Source organism: Trachurus trachurus, assembly GCF_905171665.1.
Source record: "Trachurus trachurus genome assembly, chromosome: 8".
In the NCBI taxonomy this organism is placed as follows: Eukaryota; Metazoa; Chordata; class Actinopteri; order Carangiformes; family Carangidae; genus Trachurus; species Trachurus trachurus.
The window spans coordinates 2059337-2082418 of record NC_139905.1 but is presented as its reverse complement, the minus strand read 5'-3'; the positions used below and the strand labels follow the sequence as shown (position 1 = coordinate 2082418).

The 23082-nt window shown below is 43.4% G+C and overlaps 2 protein-coding genes across 2 annotated transcripts; both read left to right on the top strand.

The window, feature by feature from the left end:
- Positions 1–4022: 4022 nt before the first annotated feature.
- On the top strand, positions 4023–8457 carry LOC310989445 (keratin, type I cytoskeletal 13-like). Its single transcript, XM_083976518.1, has 7 exons — positions 4023–4539; positions 5452–5534; positions 5782–5938; positions 6060–6221; positions 6900–7025; positions 7117–7340; positions 8155–8457. Exons 1-7 carry the CDS (start codon positions 4081–4083, stop codon positions 8384–8386), a joined length of 1443 nt encoding a protein of 480 aa, XP_083832644.1. The 5' UTR covers positions 4023–4080; the 3' UTR covers positions 8387–8457.
- A 4509-nt stretch (positions 8458–12966) lies between these two features.
- On the top strand, positions 12967–18443 carry LOC310989454 (keratin, type I cytoskeletal 50 kDa-like; the record flags this gene model as incomplete). The annotated part of the gene is made up of 7 exons (XM_083976527.1): positions 12967–13362; positions 13879–13961; positions 14066–14222; positions 14853–15014; positions 16299–16424; positions 17116–17336; positions 18300–18443. 7 exons carry the CDS (start codon positions 12967–12969, stop codon positions 18391–18393), a joined length of 1239 nt encoding a protein of 412 aa, XP_083832653.1. The 3' UTR covers positions 18394–18443.
- Between the last annotated feature and the right edge of the window lie 4639 nt (positions 18444–23082).

The window sequence follows — 23082 nt, the reverse complement described above, 5'->3', positions numbered from 1 at the left end:
CTGCAGGCAACAGCAGCCCACACAAGCCCCGCCCCCGGACTCAGGTTACCTGTTTTATGTAAGGCTGGAGGATGATTGACAGGTCGACAGAGCCAGATGAAGCCGGTTCAGTGACTGTGCCGGTTTCCCTCAGGCTGCTGCTGCTCCCTGTTCACTCCTCTCTCCCTCATGTACATGATGCGTTTAATATGTTCATGCGTATGTTCAATGTGTACATGTCAGTATAGGTTTGTAGATTTAATGTTATCAGAGAAAAATGTGAATGAATGTGTGAATGTTTCTTCCTCTGAACCTGCAGGGAACATTTATATGCTCACATGATTTTCTTGTAAATTTAACGCCTTTCTCTTTTTAGCAAACTTTTTCTGTGTTTTGAAGGAGTGAAGCTGCACAAACACCAGGACTATATGGTAAAGGTTAACTCTTTTATTGAGTGCTGCTGTGTTCACATCACACTTCACTGCCCTCGTTATAATAATGCTAATGTTTCAGTGAATCTGTTCAGTTAATAATAATAATAACATTTTTATTCATATAGCACTTCTCAAGCAAATGCACAAAGTGCTTTACAGATAAAACATCACAGAAAAAGAACAAAAACTGAAGAAAAACCCATGATTGAGGTCACATGACCCACAATCAATCAAACATAGCCCATAGTCAACAGCAGTGCACCCACCAAAACCGTAAAAGCACAAATTCACAAAGGTGCAATACAAATGAATTTATAAATAAGTAGAAATGCTCTTGCAGTGCAGATAAAATGTTAGAATAATTAAACAAGATCAGGAAGTAGTTAAGAGTATGCCATCCTATTTAAGACGTTGTTTAAAAACTGCAGCAGTCAGCTGATCTAACACTAAAAGGAAGGCCGTTCCAAAGCCAGGGGGCCAGAGCTGAAAACGCGCCGTCACCCTTTGTTTTCAGTTTGGTTGGTTTGGGTCTAATTACATTAGAATAATAAAACATGTCAACTCACATCTGTGTCTCTGACCTGCAGCTGCACCAACACACGACGGACAACAAATCAACAAATGTTTGATGACGTTGTGTTGTCTGAGGGTCTGTGACACAAACTGCAGATAAACTTTTGTTGTTGTGTGTGTTGTTGTGTTGATCTGTTGATGCACTTCGACCACACATGTCACACATGCCGTGTCCGTTGAGCTGCTGGAAGTCGCAGTCACAGTTTTAAACCTTTGTCTTCTCCAACAATCACTTTGAGCCCTGTCACAACCAAACAAGAGTTTAGACGCCTCTTAAACAAACATGTTCCACTTCCAGCTGGAATCAAACCACTGTCTTTTTATGAGCGCAGGGTGTTGCACCGACCTGTCAGAGTTTCCCTGCAGCGACTGCAGGTGATGGGAACACGCCTGCAGCGACGCAGCTACGCCCACGCTCGGCACAGAAAACAATTTACGGGTCAATTGTTAAAAATAAATGAGTCAACTCGCTTCAGGACGCATTTATTCACAGAGCGACTTTGCTGCTCCCGTCTCTGATGAAACTCACACGCTGAAAATCATTTAGGCAGAAAGTGCTGCAAAGTTCATGTGTCCTTTAGCTGCAAAATAATGAAAAAGAAATCTTAAGGGCTTATTCATCGATGGAAAGAAAGAGAATATCAGAGCAGCCATATTGTCACAATCATCATATTATAGTTTTACAGAGAATTTCATTCCAAGATTCATCAAAAACTGGTTGAAATGCTGCAGACTTAATGCACTAAATGTTGTTGCAGTAGGGTGCTATAGCTTGACTAACTGAACCTGTAGCCTAAAGGAGTAGTGGTGCAGAGAAGATCATTTGCATTTGGGAAGCTTCAAACTGGAAATAAAGAACAAAAAATGTAAAAGACAAAGTTAATGACCTCAGAAAAACACATAAAGAAAAAACTGTTTCAATCTTAAAATCTTAAAACAACAGATCCTCAGGTGTCTCACTGAACACCCGTGTTTTCTACCTTCAGATCCTTACAGTGCCCTTTAAAATGTAATCTTTTCTTTTGCATTTACTGTAGTTTGCCAAATTCATTCTAACTGGCTTCGTAGTTTAGCTGAAATGAAAATGGAACAGGACACTGACAGCTAGCTAAAGGTTAGCTGTTGTGTCCTAGAAACAAACACAAATAAACTGAGGTTAATAAAGTAATCCATATTCAAATGTAGTTTTTCGACTTGGAAATAATGTTTACCACTTTTTTCTAGATTTTTTCCAGTCTTTTGGAGAAATTGTACCACTTTTTTTCCAGAAATTTCTCATAATCTTTCCAAAAATTCACGCCATTGGCCCTAATTTGAATGTACATTGACTAAAACAGTAATGTATTTAAGTCTCAGAACAAATATTTGTGTATTTCTGGTGTTTGCTTCAAAATTTTGTCCAGTGGGGGTCCGTGGTCTAATTTGTGTCAATTTAGGGTCTTTGATGTAAAATGTTTGGGATTCACTGGTTTTAATCATTGAAGTGGACGGAATCACTGAGTACTCAATCTTACATTGTGTTACTTTAAGGCTAACAATCAGTAAGCAAAAAGTGTAATACCACGCAAAAGTTAGAAATTGACCAACACTGGTCAGCTAAACTGTGATTCAAGGCTAAAGTTACTTAGCTAAAGTGTAACTTAAGGCTGAAGTTAGAAACTAGCCAACATACTGTAGCTTAAAACTGGGGTAGGTACTGTAGGATTTGTTCTGAAAACAAGCTCACAGCTCCCGGTATCTTTGACCAATCAAATCTATTCTGGTCTGGGGGTTCCTGATTGGTCGAAGGGCTGACCCTACTCTGTCCTAACAAATCTGGAGGGCCAGTCCCCTCAACCAATCAGGAACCCCCAGACCAGAATAGATTTGATTGTTCAAAGATACTGAATGCTGAAGGCCTTTTTAGCAGAGATTTTCTTTAGGCTGCTGCATACAGAGACCTTTCCTTTCTGACAGCTGAATGGGAAAACATTGTCTCAACAAGAAAAGAAAAAGTTAATATTTTGTTTTTAAAACAAATCCTGCCTACTTCAGCTTTAACTATAACCAACTAAAGTTATCAACTAGCTCACACAACTAGAGGCAGTTAGAAGCCGCATTGGCAAAGGTGAGTGTTTAGCCAATAAACAGTAGCCTAGTAGATACTAATTTAGAGTGAATAGTCTAAATTATAAACTCTGAAGGTAAGAAAGTAATGAACTAAACAAGTTATTTAGCTTCTGTCCTGATCACAGCAACCACCAAGTTAAAAGTTTCTCAGTCCTCCATTAGATTAGAGCTGAACTGTTGTGATGGTGTCGACTCAGACTGAAACTCTGGACGTTGGAAACAGTTTAAAATCAGTTTTGGAGACACTGTGACTGTCCTCCCTGCTCTGTTAATGGTGTTGGTTTGTTAAAAGAAGCCTTCACAGCGTCTCTAAGTCTGATGATCCCTCTGAAGCTCCGTGGCTTCTCGAAATCCTCCACACAAAGAATTTACAGCCTCGGCCTGAGTGGAGTTTTATGGTTCCTAATAGGAGGTAATGAATGGCCGCTCGCCCTCTGCTCTGTTTACTCAGGATCATTCAGCTGACAAAGGTTCATCCTGATCAAACATTTGGTTTAATCTTTAAACTGGTGTGTCTCCTTTAGCTGCTGCCAGCACTTCCGTCAGTGTAGCGGCTGCCAGTGATAGATTGGGTGTGAGAGTCTTGACGCTTTGGATTTTGTGGTTTTAATTTTAAATGTCACCCAGGTCTGGACTCGCTCTCTAACCTTTCTTGTGAAATCACAGTTGGCACGGCTCAGCAAGTGGTTGAACAGGACGATGGGGTGGAGTCGACATTTCTCACACTCTCGCTCACAGCCCATTAACCTTCATGCTGCGATCCTGAGAGGCTGTGGTATGATGACAAAGTCGCCTCCTCCTCCTCCCAGTCGTAGCACCATCTCCCCCCTGTCCTTCCCCCTGTCCTCCCCCCTCCTCCTCACACTCTCATCTAATGGTATAAAACATCGGCCTCTCTCCCAGGTCGGCACTTTCTCCTCAGCTGAAGCAGAAAGACTTCTTCACCCTCATCACCACACCATCAAATCAAACCAAACCATCTACCATGATCCGCTCAAGGTCTACTGGTGGTGGCGCCTACAGGAGCAGCAGCCTCTCCATGCACGGAGGCGCTGGTGGCGGCAGCGTCCGGATCTCCTCCGGCGGCTCGTCCATGTCCATGCTCGGTGGCGGCTCCTCCATGTCCATGTTCGGCGGCGGCGGTGGTGGTGGTGGAGGTGGAGGTGGAGGAAGCTCTTACAGCTACAGCTACAGCAGCGGCGGCGGCGGGGCTGCGTTCGGCGCCGGTGCCAGCAACGACGGCATGGAGATCTCCGCCAACGAGAAGGCCACCATGCAGAACCTGAACGACCGTCTGGCCACCTACCTGGAGAAGGTCCGCAAGCTGGAGACCGCCAACGCCGAGCTGGAGCTGAGGATCCGTCAGTTCCTGGAGAGCCAGACCACCCCGGCCTCCAGAGACTACAGCGCCTTCTACATCACCATCTCCGACCTGCAGGGCAAGGTAGGCTCACGTTGGGTCACATGAATAGATTTGATTGTTCAAAGGTACTGGACGCTGAAGGCTTTTCAGGCTGCTGCATACAAAGACATACCTTTCCTCACTGACAGCTGAATGGGAAAACTCTATTTTCTCAACAAAAAAGAAAAAGTTAATATTTTGTTTTTAAAACAAATCCTGCCTAGGCTACTCCAGCTTTAACTATAACTGACTAAAGCTCACACAACTAGAGGCAGTTAGAAGCAGCATTGGCAAAGGTGAGTGTTTAGCTAATAAACAGCAGCCTAATAGATACTAATTTAGATGTATGTATGGTCTGACTTATAAAGTCTGAAGGTAAGAAAGTAATGTACTAAACAAGCTATTTAGCTTCTGTCCCGATCACAGCCACCACCAAGTTAAAAGCTTCTCAGTCCCCCCATTAGATTAGAGCTAGTCTGGCCTGACGGAAGTGCGTTGCTGCGATTAGCCTCTGATTGGTTGGAACGAGCCACCCGGCGGAAGTCCACATCATGGTGGTGGATGGTGTCGACACATCCCGACTGAGATCAGCTGCATATTGTCTGAAGAGATGTGATAATGTGATGATGTAAGTCGACCCTCGTGGCTCGTTGACGGTTGACGAGCCTGTTGAACAGGAATCAGGGTCGTAGAACAGAACAGAACAGACCTTCACTGCTGAAAGTCAAAGTCATGTCTAATATTTGACATGTTTTAGTCTCCCGATGACTCCAGTCACTCCCCTGTCTGTGGACAACTTAAACTTTGGGCCCCTTTTAAAAGCTCTTGAGCTTCTCAGGGTGTCCCATATTTTAATGATTTTAATACCTTTTCTATATATGTGAATAAAGATGATTGATTGATTGAAAATAGCAGTGAACATGAGAATCTAACTGCTTCTCTTTCACTTTCCAGATCCAAGACGCCACCAGAATGAATGGCGGCATCTACCTCTCCATCGACAACGCCAAGCTGGCCGCCGACGACTTCAGGCTTAAGTGAGTGGATTCAGTCAGTGATGAAGAGAGAAATTTCAAAGTCAACCTGTTGTTAGGGTTAGCACCAGCATCCAGCACCAGATTTAAAACTTCATTGCAACTTCATGTAAAAAACCTGAAATCAAAAATGAAATTCTAGAGTTTGAACCAACATCAGTTCTGAATGTAGAGATGGAGAGGAGGCATAAATCTATGCTGAGATGCTCTTTAGATCTTCAAGTTGATCAACCTCACCTTCGTTTTTCAGGTTTGAGAACGAGCTGGCCATGCGTCAGTCTGTGGAGGCCGACATCGCCGGACTGAGGAGAGTCCTGGATGAGCTGACTCTGGCCAGAACCGACCTGGAGATGCAGATCGAGGGTCTGAAGGAGGAGCTGATCTTCCTGAAGAAGAACCACGAGGAGGTGAGTGGCCTCCCCGACAATAAGTCATAAGTCTCAGTGGAATGAGGTTTTCTGTTGTCAGGTGAGTCTTGAGTCTTCACCTCCAACTGTGTCTTGTCTCTTTGTCGTTGTTCCTCTGCAGGAGCTGCTGGCTCTGCGGGCCCAGATGAGCGGCCAGGTCAACGTGGAGGTGGACGCCGCTCCTCAGGAGGACCTCAACAAGATTCTGGAGGAGGTCAGAGAGCACTACGAGTCCGTCGCCGCCAAGAGCCGCAAAGATCTCGAGGCGTGGTTCCAGGCCAAGGTGAGGATGTGAAGGTCGTGTTGGTGGGTTCATCACTTACACCAAAGAGGGTTTTGTTTTGTTATGTTTTTTTAAATTGAGAAATTTGACCACTTTTTTCTAGAAATTTTTAAACGTTTTTGGAGAAATTTGACCACTTTTTGAGAATTTTTACCACTTTTTTCTAGAAATTTTTAAACGTTTTTGGAGAAATTTGACCACTTTTTGAGAATTTTTTACCACTTTTTTCTAGAAATGTTTAAACATTTTTGGAGAAATTTTACCACTTTTTGAGAATTTTTACCACTTTTTTGGAGAAATTTTAACCACTTTTTGAGAATTTTTACCACATTTTTCTAGAAATGTTTAAACATTTTTGGAGAATTTGTACCACTTTTTTACAGAAATTTCTTTACAAAATTTCCAAAAAATTGCGCCAAGGGCCCTAATTTGAATGAACATTGACTAAAAATGTAACGTTCTTCCGTCTCAGAACAAATATTTGTGTATTTCTGGTGTTTGCATCAAAATTTTTACCATTGGGGGTCCGTGGTCAAATTCAATTTAGGACACATATTATATATTTATGAGATGACTTAAACAATCCTACTGGATGTATGGAGCGTGTGCAGCTGCAGACAGATGTGGTGGGATGGGTCTCTATCGGTGTTGACCATCTTTGTGTTTTCACTCACACAGACAGAAACATTGAACAAGGAAGTCTCCGTCAGCACAGAAACCCTCCAGACGTCCCGGTCAGAGATCACGGAGATCAAACGGACGCTGCAGAGTCTGGAGATCGAGCTGCAGTCACAGCTCAGCATGGTGAGCAGAACATCTCAGCAGCTTTCACCTCCTCAGTTCCTCTGAGCCCATAAACACACTGAGCCGCCTCCTCTCTGTTCCCCCCCTACAGAAAGCAAGTCTGGAGGGAACGCTCGCCGAGACTCAGTCCAGATACAGCAACATGCTGGTCGGTTACCAGAGCCAGGTGGTGATGCTGGAGGAGCAGCTGGGCCAGCTGAAGGCCAGCCTGGAGTCCCAGTCCCAGGAGTACCAGATGCTGCTGGACATCAAGACCCGGCTGGAGATGGAGATCGCCGAGTACAGGAGGCTGCTGGACGGAGAGGCCAGCGGGAGGTGAGAGGGCCGAGTCCAGGTCCAGGAGGTCCAGGAGGCCTCGGACCACAAGACCAGACATGACACAGAAAAAAAATTATAACATCGAAGAAGAGCCAGAGTTTAAACATTTATTTATTTAAAAAACACACAAATAAAGAAACTACGTAAACTTAGGTTTGATAGTTTTAGTTTAGCTCCAAAGCATCCAATACAGATTTACTCAGGTGATAAATAATGTTGTTTTCAGCTCAAAGTTTAAATGTCCGTCAGTTAAGGTTAGTCTTTAATACAACCTGGTACTGTGATAAATACTCTATAATACAACCTGATACAGTGATAAATACTCTATAATACAACCTGGTACTTCAGATAAATACTCTATAATACAACCTGGTAGCTATGCACTCCTGCACTCCTGCACTTCAGCACTCGTCACTTTAACCACTTTAACCCAGCACTAATGCACTTTATCTCCCAGAACTAAACTCTTATGGTCCCCCACCTGTGGAATGTGTTTGTCAATATGTTCTTCATCCTTTTTGTCTCTTTGTGTTGGTTATCAGTGACCGGTTATCAGTTATCCGCCTCTAACTTTAAAGATTTGAAGCTACAGAAGAAAAAAAAAAAGACTCCAGTTATGATAAAAGATCATTTATGGATTTATTTTATTTATTCTCATCAGTGTCGCTCCCATCTAGAAGATGATGAGTTATTTTTGAACATTATTCAATAACGTCAGAATTATTATTATTGAGCATTAGAGCGGTGATGTCAGAGAGTTTCTGAGGATGTGAATAAAGACCTGACTGTGATGTGTTTGTGTCTCCTGCAGCATCTCAATGTCCTCCTCCTCCATGTCCTCCTCCTCCATGTCCTCCTCCGCCCTCTCCTCCTCCTCCCTCTCCTCCTCCGCCCTCTCCTCCTCCGCCCTCACCACCACCACCGTCGTCTCCGCCCCCGTCGTCACCGTCAGCAAACAGAAAGTCATCACCGTCATCGAGGAGATCGTGGATGGGAAGGTTGTGAGCTCCTCGGAGACTGTCAGCCAGTCCGTCGTCGAATGAGCACCGACAGGGGGCGCTCTCACTGCTCTCACACAAAAAATAAAAGTCTGTTGAGGTGCTTCAAAATAAAAGCTCGTCTCTTGTGTTTTTTTTTGTGAAGTCAACAAGGCTGCAGTTCCTCTAAAGGCCACTAGGTGCTGCATGTTTAGCCAAATATGGGACATGTTCTTAAAGTTAAAAGACGTTTTGTCAAATTCCTTAAAGGTATAATATGTAGGAATTCCCCCCATCTAGCGGTGCGGTTGCATATCGGAACGTATTCTTGATGTTGCATTCACGTGAAATCTGGCAGACGGCAGACGGACAACAGATGCTGCATGTAACAGGATAAACAAGCGTCTAGCCTATGTAAGGTAAGGTATGAGAAAGCTTTCATTTGTATGCGGGTGTGATTCGACTTCAGTGAAATACGCATTTATGAAAGCAATTTTTGCTAATAAAAAGCCAAATAAGTTACATACTGGGGCTTTAAAGTTGACACAGTTTTGGAAAAGAAACAGTGAAACTGGTTCAACACTGAAGAAGAGAGAGCAGTGGATTATGGGTCAGATTCCTTTTCCTTTTCCTTTTTTAGGTCCTAAATAGTGACAGTCGTCAGATAAAAGAGTTCAGATCCCTCAACAGAACAATTCACTGTCTCAGCAGATAAATGAGATATTAATTGTTAAGTTTCTCTGTCCAGGTGTAAAGCCGGTTACACGAGGAAACAAACCAACTCTGATAAAGCTGCAGTCAGTTGGACCGTGTTACGTAAAGGAGGCCAGGTAACAGTGAAGCCACGCCCACTGAGGATGTAGCCTACCTGAAGCAGCAGAAACACAAAGACAAGAGGCCGAGTGTTCAGAGGATCAGGGTTTAGATTTATTTGATGTCAGATGATTGACTGACAGCACCACATACCTGGACCTCGGCTTAACATAGTTTGACTTCCCCTCTCTGCATCAAAAGACACTGCATGGCGCTGTCCCATTTCTCCACACTCGGCTCAGTGCGCTTGGTTAGTTACGCACACACTTTGGTGACGTTGTGCTGGTGGAACGTACATTTGCATACAGTGTGCAGTCTGTCATCTGAGGGCCATTGTTCACACTCGCACAACTCTGACAAACACAGCACAGCAACAGTTTTAATAAACAGTGCTGCTGGATCACAGTCTCACCTACTGCAAAAGTGTCTCTATGCGCAAGATTCAAATCATAAATGTGTAAACCCAACTCAGTAAGAAAACAAAACAAAACAAGAAAACGCAGAAAACAAATCATATAGAATAAAATGTGGTTTGTGAATATAAAATATGAGATTAAAAAGTGAAAAAGATAGAAAGTTAATTCATTTTATTGAAATGCAGGCTATTCCGTGGCATCTCCCAAACGTGGCTTGGCCAATACTTGACCAATACCGGTCTTACCGTAAGTGTGGGTAAAGTGCAAATCAAGCGCGCTGGTCGTTGGAGAAATGGGACACACTAAGCACTTACACTAAGCCCATGAACGCACACGCCAAGTGCTCAAGTGTGTAAGTGTGATTGAGTGTGAAACTTAAAACCAGGCTGAAAAAAATCAAGATTGACATTAAAAAAATAAAATAAATATGAGAATATCAATGATGATAAAACTTTTTATACCTGTCTTTTCTTTTTCCTCCAGACAAAAATTTCCAGTCCTGCTTTGATTCAAATTCCATTCAACATGTCTCCGACTTCCTGGTTGACCATCGTGGCTCAGGCCTTTAGCCCCGCCCACCTCCACCTGCTGGCTCCAGGTGAGAGAGCAGAGAGCATCGAGATGGTCAGAGGATGATCAGAGGAGACTAGGACCAGGACTAGAACCAGAACCAGAACCAGGACCAGAGCGATGAGTGTATCCTGCTTTTTAGGTAGGTACATTCCTGTATAGTGTTGTATCGTGTTCATACCTGTATCACATACAGTTAGATAGTTTTGCTGTAGTGGTTACACTGAAATATTGATGCATTTTCAGTGGATACTGAGTATACCTGAGTATCACTCATGGTACAGACACATCAACTCCGGCGGCGACAGATCCCGACGCAACGGATCGCCGAACGCACCGGCGAGTGGGCGGTTCTGTGTGACGAGTTTCAATCTGCCGTTTCCAACATGGCGGCCGGCTCACAAATGATCTCATTTTGCAGTTAAACAACACACTAAAGTATGTTTCTGACAACATTTGAGGCGGGAAATGTGTAGTGCAGTAACAGAATCTTGATTCATATTTGATCAACACTGCCTAGTTTGATAGTTTGGGCGGTTTCTGAGCCGGCCGCATTGCGTTGGACGGACGTCATTTGCATAAAGTTCAATCTATCTTTATGCAAATTCACATACGGCGACGGGGCCGTCAACTCGACGTGCTGTGTCCATCATGCACCGCGCGGCCGGAGCTGCTGCTCTACAAAGACAATGAATGGGATCCGTTGACTTGACGTCCATTGCCGGAGTTGGTGTGTCTGTACCATTAGACTACACCAGTGGTCCGCAAAGTGAGGTCCGGGGACCCACAGGGGTCCTTGAGAAGGTTCAAGGGGGTCCCCAATCTTTTCTTGAAGTTTTACCACTTTTTTCTAGAATTATTACTTCTTCTTTTTTTTCTTTTTTTCTTTTTTACAGAAATCTCTCTAAATATTTCCAAAAGTTCACGCCATTGGCCCTAATTTGAACGTACATTGACTAAAAAAAAGTAGCATTCTTCAGTCTTAGAACAAATATTTGTTTGTTAATATTTGTGCCGTTGGTTGCACTAATTGTTGGCACAAGTTTTACAGAATACCGTCAACTCGCACCCCTTTCAAGGGAAATGAGAGAGAAGATAGTACATTGGAAATTAATTTTGAGCAATATAATGTGTTAAGACACGTTGGTTTGAATGGTGATAAATCTGGATATGCCCACAGGCACAGCTGTAGAACTGCAGAGAATGGGTTGTGAAATGTTTACCACAATAACGACAATGACTGAAGACGATGGAAAGCAAACTCAGATTAATTAACGTTAAGCTATATTATTTTAAGTTACATATTCAGCCATGCAGGTGCAGTTCACGGTCAGGATGCAGTTGTTCCAGACTTTAGACATGTCCGTCCTCTTCCCTTGTCTCTGACCAGGCAGCACCTCAGTCCTCACAGCCACAAAGTTTAGTAATCGTGTAAGAGTATTTTCCTGAAATACGCCATGTTGTGATGCTGTATAAAGACCTTTGAGACAAACTGTTTGTAAAAATGGGCTATACAAATAAAACCAGAATCAGAATCAGCCTTTATTGTCACTATACAGAAGTACAGCGAGATTACAGCAATCAACCCATACAGCATTAAATACATACAATAGGACATGTATTGTGACTGTGACCAGTGTTAGTGGTTGTGCTAATGCTAACTCTCTCTCTCTCTCTCTCGGTCGCTGTTTCGGTTTCATGAATGTGACTCTGACACAGACCTGTCCATCGTCATGGTGACGATGCAGGACCACAACAAACAAGAAGCTGATGTAATAAAACTGTTTTCACAACAGGAGAGAGAGTGGACACATTGGACACAGCTGTTTGACAAAACACTCTCACTCTGTTTCTCTTTCTTATTTTGCAGTTCAGAATCAACAAACTCCGGTTTTGGAGCCAAACGAGGACATGACGACGACGTGTTGAACAGTTAAAGCTCAGATTCAGCTGAAAACACAAAGACACTCAGGTCAGAGGTCTGAGGTCAAACTGAGACGTCTCAGTGTCTTCAGGAAAAAATATCTGCACTTTTCTTTATGCTTCATTTGCATTGAGTTCTTATTATTCCTTGTATTGCTTAGAGTGTCTATGATTGTACAGCACTTTGGTCATTTTAAATGTGCTTTATGAAATCAATAAACTGTGACTTCATTAAGTCAGGACAGAGGGAGAGACACACAGATTCAAATTTCTTTATTAGGATTAACCCCTTGAGGTGTATCACCTCGTTTTCGAGGGGAGGGGGTCCCAAGTAAAAATAAGAAAGAAGGATAAGGAAAAGAGAATAGAAACACATAACAAATACAACATACATTACAGCCTAAGCATACAAGAAATAGTGAGCTATTACAAGCAGTTAACTTGAATGCATATCATATTATGGGGTATAGTGGCTGTACATAGCATGAAGGACTCAGAAATGGGCAGTAGGCAGTACACACACACTCAGAGAGACAACAGACGTGTGGGGACGTGCAGGGAGGAATCCAGAGGGGGGTCGAGGTTTGAACTGTGTAAACATGTTAAGCAGATTAAATTCCTTTAGGTTTCTACCTGAGCCGACGACATCGCTGACTCACCTGAGAGACATCCAGCTGCAGATAACTGAGCAAACACTCGAGTCCTGGATGTCACATCGTTGTGCAACTGTAAATCCCTGCTGTGATTTGGTTGTTTGTCATCCTGCTGCCGCGTCGGCATGAGGCTCCTGCCCCCGGGGCGTGTTGTGGGGGCCGGACCCTGAACCCCTCCCTCACTGTCAGGAGGCATAAAAGCACCCGAGTCCAGTCTCTCCTGCATTCTCTCCTCCTCTCCACCCAGAGCAGACAAACCTCCTCCACCACCATGGCCTCCTACTCTCGCTCAGCGTCCTTCTCCAGTGGGAACCGGTTCGGCTCCATGAGGGCTCCCAGTGTTTACGGTGGCGCCGGGGGCTCCGGGGTCCGCATCTCCAGCATGAGCGCTCCCAGGAGCTTCTCCTCCGGCGTGGGAGCCAGCATGGGAGCCGGCGTGGGAGCCGGCTTCAACCTGGCCGACGCCGTGGACATCTCCGACAACAAGAAGGTGGCCATGCAGAACCTGAACGACCGCCTCGCCTCCTACCTGGAGAAGGTGCGCAAGCTGGAGGCGGCCAACGCCGAGCTGGAGCTGAGGATCAGAGAGTTCCTGGAGAGCAAGACCAAACCCGAGGGCCACGACTGCTCCGCGTTCCAGCTGGTCATCAGCGACCTGCAGGACCAGGTGAGGCGACCCGGTTCTGATTCACACAGAATAGAAATGTTGGTGCAATGGGATGATGATCTGTGGCTGAAGATGCTGCCATTGTTCAGTGTTCGTGTGACTCGTTGTTAGGTTGTAGGATGAACGCAGGTGCAGCCACACCCAAACCCAAACCACCACCAGCCCAAACCCGGCCTTCGGCGCTGCATTTGCATGATGTGCAGATAAGAACAAACAAACCACTGAAACACCGAGGGCGGATTTGACTTTTATTTGTTTAATCATGTCTGTTGAATCAGTCGTGTCACGAACGTCTCTGTGTTAACTCTCTTATCTTATCTTAGTTTAACCCCGTGTGTGCACTCAGGTGAGACAGGAAGCAGAGACAGGACACTGTAAATTTCAGAGTTAAGGTCATTTATTGTTTGTAGTGTCATCACTAGTGGGGCAGCCACGCCGTGAGTCTGCTGCAGCAACAGTTGAACACCTTGCAGCTGCTTCAGTCTAACTTCAGTCTGTCCTCTGTCTGTTTTCCAGATCTTAGACGCCACCCGCACCAATGGATCTCTGTACCTGGCCGTCGATAACGCCAAACTGGCTGCTGACGACTTCAAAGTGAAGTGAGAGAATGAACAGTTTCACATGTTATAGGTCAAACAGCTGCTGCTCAGACTGAGACCACCTCCATGAATAACAATGCCACATCTGCTGCTGCTGTTCACAGGTATGAGAACGAGCTGTGCATGCGTCAGAGTGTGGAGGCCGACATCGCCGGGCTGAAGAGGGTCCTGGACGAGCTGACTCTGGGAAGATCTGACCTGGAGATGCAGATCGAGTCTCTGAGGGAGGAACTCATCCAGCTCAGGAAGAACCACGAGGAGGTGAGTAAGACTGGATTGAGCAAAACCAACCCTGCTCAGATCAAGTATGACGCAACAACATTTGCAGCACTTGTTTATTGAAGAATTCAATCCCGAAATATTTTCAAGTCTCTTTAAAGTCACACAGAATGTGTAGATGTTGGTGCAAACTCACTTAAAGCAGAAGTAAGGTGAATGTTTGTGTTAATATAAGTTGTAAATAGTTGTATCTTCCGACAGCAATCACTTATATAGAGTGTTTGGTCTGAAACACGGGTCTGTCAGTCACTTTGCTCTGCTGTAAGCCGAGGAGAAAACTTTCCTTGTATCCTACAACCTTTATCCAATGAGGAGAGAGAACGGCATAAAGGGGCGGTCCTCTCTGTGTGTGCAGCCAAGGGATGAGCCTGAATGTGGTGACGTAGGGACGAGGGCGGGGACTGCTAACTCCATCTGCTGACAGGAAGTTAGACAAAACCACCGGATCGCTTACTTCAGCTTTAACATTTGCAGTGTTTATTGAAGAATTCAATCCCAAAATATTTTCAAGTCTCTTTAAAGTCACATAGAACGTGTAGATGTTGGTTCCAACTCATTTTACCTCGATATGAAGCTGCAGACACATTAAATTTGTCCCGTCTTCTCCTGCAGGACCTGCTGGCTCTGCGGGCCCAGATGAGCGGCCAGGTGAACGTGGAGGTGGACGCGGCTCCTCAGCAGGACCTGTCCGCCGTCATGGCCGGGATCAGAGACCACTACGAGACCGTGGCCACCAAGAACCGCAGAGACCTGGAGACCTGGTTCCAGTCCAAGGTGAGCTTCAGGGTTTGGATCCTAGTTTCATCAGAGCAGAAGCTGCCACAGATGAGTCAGTGCAAGTCATGATTCAGTGGAAACTAAAAACATGATGATGAACAGCGGGGTGTCGTCTGCATACAAGGGTTATTATATTCACTGATCTGGTATATATATTCACTAAAACCAGCAGTGAAACTAAAATAAAAACTAACTTTTTTCCAAAAACTAGACCTAACTCCAACCTCCCTGTATCAGTGATAAACTGCAGTAAAGTAAAGTGTTGTCATAATAATAATTTTCTTAGAGATGTCTAAAGCTGCAAGAAGAAAACGCCACAGCTCAATATGGGACGACTTGGAGTACGACCCACAGCTAGATAAGAGTGAATGGGACCTGATGAGGACTGATGGGAACATTATGGGATGGATGCAACTAAAAGGGAACAAGTTCATCTTCAGAGGTCTGACAGAGGCTTTCTCCTAAAACCTGAACAACTACAACTAAGACAAAGACTAAATAAAAACTACAACTAAGACTAAATAAAACTACAACTAAGACTAAGACTAAACTAAAACTAAGACTAAGACTAAATAAAAACTAAATAAAAACTACAACTAAGACTTAAACTAAACTAAAACTAAGACTAAATAAAAACTAAATAAAAACGAATTCCTCTAAAATAAAAAATAAACTAAAACATTCATTTGTTGAACTCACTAAAACTAAACTGAAATAAAAAATCAAACTAAATAACTAAATAAAAACTAAAACTAGAAACAGCATTTCCTAACGGAAAATGCGTGTGAATGCTGAAAGCCATTGCTGAACCATGCTGAATTAGCAGAATAAATTGACAAAGACATGCGGAATGGCATACAAGAAACATGTCCAAGGAAGGAATTGAACCCACAACTTCATGAGTGGTAACCTGACACACTAACCACATGGCCACAGAGGACCTGACTTACAATGAGCTTTATACTATGGGGAATCAAAGACTGTCCAATGACAGCTGAATAGTTGGAATCACAAGTCAAGCAATGATGTGACATGACTGAGGCAGGAATCGAACCCATGATCTCATGATCACTAAACCTTTATTCTACCACTCAGCTACAGAGAGCACACTTTTTTTCAGACTGTTGTCATTCATTGTAATGTGATGATGTGCTGCAAACTGTGGTACGAGCAATCAATGAGATAACAAACTAATGAACATGAATGAATGAATTAAACCTATAATAACTTGGACAGGCTGATTTAAGTGTTCTCTGACTCGTCTCCTCTCTGCTCCAACAGTCTGAGGAGGTCAACAAGGAGGTGGCCGTGAGCACCGAGTCCCTCCAGTCGTCTCGCTCCGAGGTCACGGAGGTGAAGCGCTCTCTGCAGGGTCTGGAGATCGAGCTGCAGGCGCAGCTCAGCATGGTGAGTTTCTACTGTCACTCTGCTTCAGTGGTGGACAGTAACGGAGTAAATTTACTTGAGTACTGTACTTAAGTAGGTATCCAGAGGATTTGTACTTTACTTTAGTATTAGATTTCTTTGGTACTTATTACTCTTACTTGAATACATTTCCAAGACAAATATTTGTACTTTTACTGGAGTTAATTAGTAGTACGGCTGAATAGTACTGGTTACTTTCAGGTCTTTTTCTAAAATCCTATTGGACACAAGCTGTGTTTGTCAGAGAAGGAAACCCTAACCCCTAAAAGCAGCACATCAGTGCAGCTGCTTTCAAAGAGTTCATTCTCACTAACAAGAGTTAAAAGCTCCTTACATTCATTTACAAACAATTAGAGTCATTCATTGATGTGAAGAATAAGACATTTACTCTGACTCTGACTTTGACTTAAAGTACATTTAAAAGCATGTACTTTTGGATACTTAAGTACCTTTAAAAGCAAATACTTTTTTACTCTTACTGGAGTAACATGTCGACTGAGCTACTTTTACTTGTAACGGAGTAAATTTTGACCAGTAGTATTTGTACTCTTACTCAAGTACTGGAGTCGGGTACTCTGTCCATCTCTGCTCTACTTTTTCATCATGAGTCGACAGTCTGAGTCTGAAAAAGTCTTCTCACACACGTTCTCCGTTCTTCATTCTTCCACACCAGAAAGCGTCTCTGGAGGACCAGCTGGCCGACACCCAGGGCCGCTACGCCACCATGCTGGGCGGTTACCAGAGGCAGGTGGTGTCTCTGGAGGAGCAGCTGGCCCAGCTGAGGGCCAGTCTGGAGACCCAGGGACAGGAGTACCAGATGCTGCTGGACATCAAGACCCGGCTGGAGATGGAGATCACAGAGTACAGGAGGCTGCTGGACGGAGAGCTGTCCATGTGAGTCCGCCACAGAGTAGACCGTCCTCACAGTCAACATCACAGCCTGGTTCGGTTCACTCAGCATCACCCACCGAAACACCGAAACAGTCTAAACAAAAATAGTCAAACTCAGCAATAAAACCATAGGTCAGGAACAAGAGCCACTCATCAACATCTACAACACTCAAGTCAAGAAAAAAGGCACACAGATCGCCATAGAAAAAGCAGGGTGGTTGTGCGCACATCCAATGCCTATTTTAGGCCAGGTGCCGGACAGTCAGGATAATTGCAAAGAAAAAAAGGGAATATCCGCACACTGAATTAAAGCTCCCATTTATTGGATAGCCTACTTGCTTACAACGTTTCGACCGATGTGGTCTTCCTCAGGCAAAATGGCCTTTTATAAATGGGAGCTTTAATTCAGTGTGCGGATATTCCCTTTTTTTCTTTACACAGATTGCCATAGACACAACACACACACTACACAGCAACTACAGCCTACTGCCATCAGCACGCAGATACAGCTCACTCCCACTCCGGACAAAGACAGCATCATCCAGTTTCATCCCCACCTCAGTCCGACTTCTAAACACCTAACTCCCACCAGAACTTTTTCCTTTTCAATTAACTTGTTTTTAACTAATTTTTATGCTTGTATGTGTCCGTTTTTAACCTTTGCTGCGAGTATTTGTACTTATGTGTGGTTGTAGGAATGTGTATTATTATTGTGTTGGGTATGTCTGTGGTATGTAGGGATGTAGGGATGTGGATCGTTGTTTTGCACCTGCACTTTCTACTTTTAAATTTGAATTGAATTGACCTGCAGACCCGACCGGTGGTCAGAGGAAACGGGAAAACTGTAGAAAAAAACGTAAAATTCTGCTTTCCATTAGGTCTCTAGTGTTGATAAAACTTTATTAATCTGTTGATCAGAGACATAAAGGATAACGATGTGTGTGTGTGTGTGTGTGTTCCCTGCAGCCCAATGACCACCACCACAACTCGCAAGGTTCTGATCGTCACCAAAGAGCTGGTGGACGGTGAAGAGGTCAGCTCCACCACTGAGGAGTCCTGAACACACACCTGAACACACACCTGAACAAGCTGCCGTTCTCAGAGTTTTACCAATAAAATATTTCTGATGAACTGAAATGTGTGTGTTTGTGTGTGCGTTTCTTTGGTTGTTTATTATTATATTCACATTATACAAGGGATAGTTCAACATTTTTGTCAAACTGGTCCATCACCATAATCCCTATAGTCATAGCAGTAGGTTCGTTACCTTTAATTGTTGGTGCAAGCTGTTTTTAGAACGGCGGAGCAGAGCCGTGAGCTGCTCAGAGCTACGCTACGGAGGCTCATGGGATTTCTTGCTCATCAAACTCATCAAATACACAATCCAACAACTCCACAACGCTCTGGTGGACAAGTTGTGAGCTGCACATTCACCACGCTATGAGATAACACAACGTTACCACACAGAGTTGTTTTAGAGGGAAATTCATGCAAAACAGCTGATGCGCGTTGCCTTCAGGGACAGTTTTTCATCAAGCAGTCTCTGTATTTACCCTGTCCCTGTGGATATGGAGACATATATGCCACCTTCATCCCTCTGCTGCTCAACATGAAAAACAGGGATGATTTTTTAAATGATGCAGCAGCAGCAGCTGTGTGTGTTCCTCAAACCTCCACCAGAGGGAGTCACACTGTAAACCACACCTCCACTGTAGAGCAGCAGCTACAGGCTCCGCCCACCGCCATGACCTCACTGCAGGGGAATAAACTGTGAGGACCAGAAAATGAAGCTCCATACAGTATAAAGGTAAATGTTTGTGTTAAAGCAGAAGTAAGCGGAATATTTGTGTTAATATAAGTCTTAAATAGATATATCTTCCGACAGCAATCACTTCTATAGAGTGTTTGGTCTGAAACACGGGTCTGTCAGTCACTCTGCTCTGCTCTGAGCCGAGGAGAAAACTTTCCTTGTATCCTACAACCTTTATCCAATGAGGAGAGAGAACGGCATAAAGGGGCGGTCCTCTCTGTGTGTGCAGCCAAGGGATGCATGTGAATGTGGTGACGTAGGGACGAGGGCTGCTAACTCCATCTGCTGACAGGAAGTTAGAGCCAAAACCACCGGATCGCTTACTTCTGCTTTAAATTCATTTAGAAAAAATTAGGTAACGCTTCCTTTTACGGTACGGTAATTACCAGGAAATTACCAGGTAATAAGATGTATTTACTAGGTAATAACCAGGTAATTAAATGCAATTACATTGTAATTACCAAGTACTTACTAGGTAATTACAAGGTAATTACCCAGTATTTACAGATATTTTTCCTGACTACTACCAGGTATTTACCCAATAATTTCCTGGTAGATACACAGTAATTGTATATTGTAGATTTTAAACCCGGTAGTTAAAAAATATTTACCTGATATTTATCTGGTAAATACCAACAAGTTACCTGGTATTTACCCAATAATTACCAGGTAGATATCCTGATGTGTCTATACGTGACTTTGTTAGGGTGATAATAACTTAGATATTTACCTGGTAATTACCAGGTATTTACTCAAAATGATCGCTACCTTACCTGGTAACTACCACTTATTTCCGTGGTAGTTACCTGATATTTACCTGGTAAATATCAACTAGTTACATAGTATTTACTAGAAATATACGGAAAACTACCAGGTATTTATCCAGGAATTATATATTATGTATTACCAGTCAACCTGTGTAGTGACAGTGAGGGTATAACTTGCAACTATTTACCAAGTAATTACTTTCTAATTACCCAGTAGTTACAATTTACATTATCAGGTAAAACCTTGTGAATTACCCTGTAAGGAAGGTGGAACTGTACTGTAAAAGGAAGCGTGGTTTGTTTCAATGATATTACCATGTACTTTCCTGGTAACTGTAGATTATAATCCTCTGCCCCCCATCAGGGTGTGTAATTTTGAACATGGTACCTGGTAAAAAACTCCCATATCTACCTGATAATTAACAGGTAAATATCAGAGTTTTACAGAGTAGTTACCATGTAAGAAAGGTGGAATTGTACTGTAAAAGGAAGCGTGGTTTGTTTCAATGATATTACCATGTACTTTCCTGGTAACTGTAGATTATAATCCTCTGCCCCCCATCAGGGTGTGTAATTTTGAACATGGTACCTGGTAAAAAACTCCCATATCTACCTGATAATTAACAGGTAAATATCAGAGTTTTACAGAGTAGTTACCATGTAAGAAAAGTGGAATTGTACTGTAAAAGGAAGCGTGGTTTGTTTCAATGATATTACCATATACTTTCCTGGTAACTGTAGATTATAATCCTGTGTAGTTTTGAACATGGTACCTGGCAAAACCTCCCATACCTCCCTGATAATTATCAGGTAAATATCAGGGTGATATCGGAGTTTTACAGAGTAGTTACCATGTAAGAAAGGTGGAATTGTACTGTAAAAGGAAGCGTGGTTTGTTTCAATGATATTACCATGTACTTTCCTTTACATAAAGATACAATGCATTTTGTTACACTCTGTGACAAATACGCAAAAACATGTGAACTGTCAAAGAGACTAACTTTAATCCTCTTAATCTGCAAAACAGTGAACTTGAAGAGAGTAACTTCAATACTCTTAAAGGTATACGCAAACATTTTTTTGTGTGTCTTGTCTCACTCCCGAGTCCATGACAGGCAGATAGACACCATCCTTTCAACTGTGCGTGCAGTAACAAGGGAGATACGGGCAGAGCTGGCGCACCGCTAATTAGCTTAGCTCAAACGCTGGAAGTATATAGGTAGTGTTAGCCTGCCTCCACCTAAAGTCACTAATTAGCTTAGCTCAAACACTGGAAGTGTATGGGTAGTGTTAGCCTGCCTCCACCTAAAGTCATCAGAGAAACTCTTCAGCAACTCTAAACGGAAACCGGCGGGCCGATCTTCGTCTCAGAGCTGACAAAACTCTCTGGTAAGACATCTTGAGCGGTCAAATGCCGCTAACAGGACGAGATCGGTCAAAACGGAGGGTTCAAGCAGAGACGGTTATTTTGGTTCAAGCGAGCTACATCGAGGGTAGGTTAGCTTCCTATTTCAAAACAAAAGCACAAATTATATCGTCATGGTTTTCTGTATGTAAAGAGCAACCGGTGATTGGTTGGTCACACCGCAGCTTGAGTAGCGCCGAATTTGTCCTAACAAAATTGTAAACCACAGCTGGTATTTTGACAAATTAACGACACACTGCTGATCTAAACGTCTCCTTTCCCACTTAAAAATGTTTGAAATGTCGATAAAGTGATATATTTACAGAGTTTAGAGCTAAAATGAAATCAGCTTCTGACTGCTGATTTCGGCTGGGGTAGGAGGCAGGCTAACACTACTCATACACTTACAGCGTTTAAGCAAAGCTAATTACGGACGATAGGGGCTCTGCCTTGTTACTGCACGCAAAGTCAAAAGGATGGTGACCTATCTGCTGGTCATGGACTCGGGAGTGAGGCAAGACACGGGAAAAAAATGCTGGCCTATCCCTTTAAGTGCTAAACATACAATAACTTGCATATTAAAAAAGAAAATGAAAAGAAAAACACAAAGTGCAGAGCTTTTTGCCTTCTTCACATGTCCAGTCTACACATTTTGGCAAATTACATCAGTAAAAACTGTAACCTATCCACACCCCACCCCACCCAACAGAGATGGGTGCTCCAAGGCTATCCCAGTGATGCTTCTCCCTAGCATGAAGACATACAGGTATTCTGTGCTACTGCTTGTGGTCGCCAGGTACTGCACCATGTTTGTTCCAGGCTGAAGAATAAAGAAAAAAAAAACAAGATTCAAAAATTAGTTTGTACAACAGGTTAGGTTCATCTCTACAGGTAATGCTGTATCAGACACTGTATCTGGAGTCTTAGCCCATAGCACATTTCTTTAGGCACATGTAACAGCCATCTCAGGTAGATATAAAATCTGTACACTGGGTACAGTAGCCCATACTGTATGTGCACAGCCAACAAACTATGCATCTCTGCATTTAACCCTTCAAATACCCATCCTGTTGATGCCCATGTGGTAGAAACAAATCATGAACTATATATTTTTTTTTCTATAATGTTTTCGAAAATATCTATTTATTCCATTAATTTTTAATCAGGGCCCTATATGAATTCTGGGATAAGGGATTCCTTGATTTTTAGCCAGAAGTCGAAATTAAATATGCATTTTAGACAGGGCAACACACAAACTACTCACCATGCCTTGAGTGTCCATGAGAGGAGGCCACAATGTCATTTGCCAGCAGTTCTCACCAATTATACTGGGTTCTGTAGTGGGCAGAGAAAAGAAAGACCACAATAATCTCAAAATAGCAAACCCAAATACTCCAACCTAGCACCAACAAGCACTGCTAGCAAAACGTCTCTGCTGCTAGTCACTATGGTGACGTCCGTTACGCACCCCCCCCCCCCCCCCCCCCCCACTAACGACAAAGCAAAACAGTTCGAGCGCACATACACACACACGGCTAACAGAAAACTACACTCACCCTACACTCATAGACTTTGATAGACAGCTATGTGCAGCAGAAGCAGAGTAGGAGGGCTACTAGCACCACCAGATGTCCTGGATGTTAGCCAGTGCTGGTAGCAAGTCTCTTCCTCTTAGCAGCAGCAGCATCGCAAAGGAAAGGTGAGCTAGCTCGATGCTAACTTCGACTAGCGCTAGCAGTTAGCATCCGCTGCTAACACCCACTTCCC

What these genes read in the sequence shown, in the direction of transcription:
- LOC310989445 (XM_083976518.1), top strand. Translation starts at nt 4,081, where the DNA reads ATGATCCGCTCAAGGTCTACTGGTGGTGGCGCCTACAGGAGCAGCAGC. An exon ending in TCTCCGACCTGCAGGGCAAG is followed by an intron (nt 4,540 to 5,451) that starts GTAGGCTCACGT and finishes TTCACTTTCCAG; the next exon opens with ATCCAAGACGCCACCAGAAT. An exon ending in AGGCGTGGTTCCAGGCCAAG is followed by an intron (nt 6,222 to 6,899) that starts GTGAGGATGTGA and finishes TCACTCACACAG; the next exon opens with ACAGAAACATTGAACAAGGA.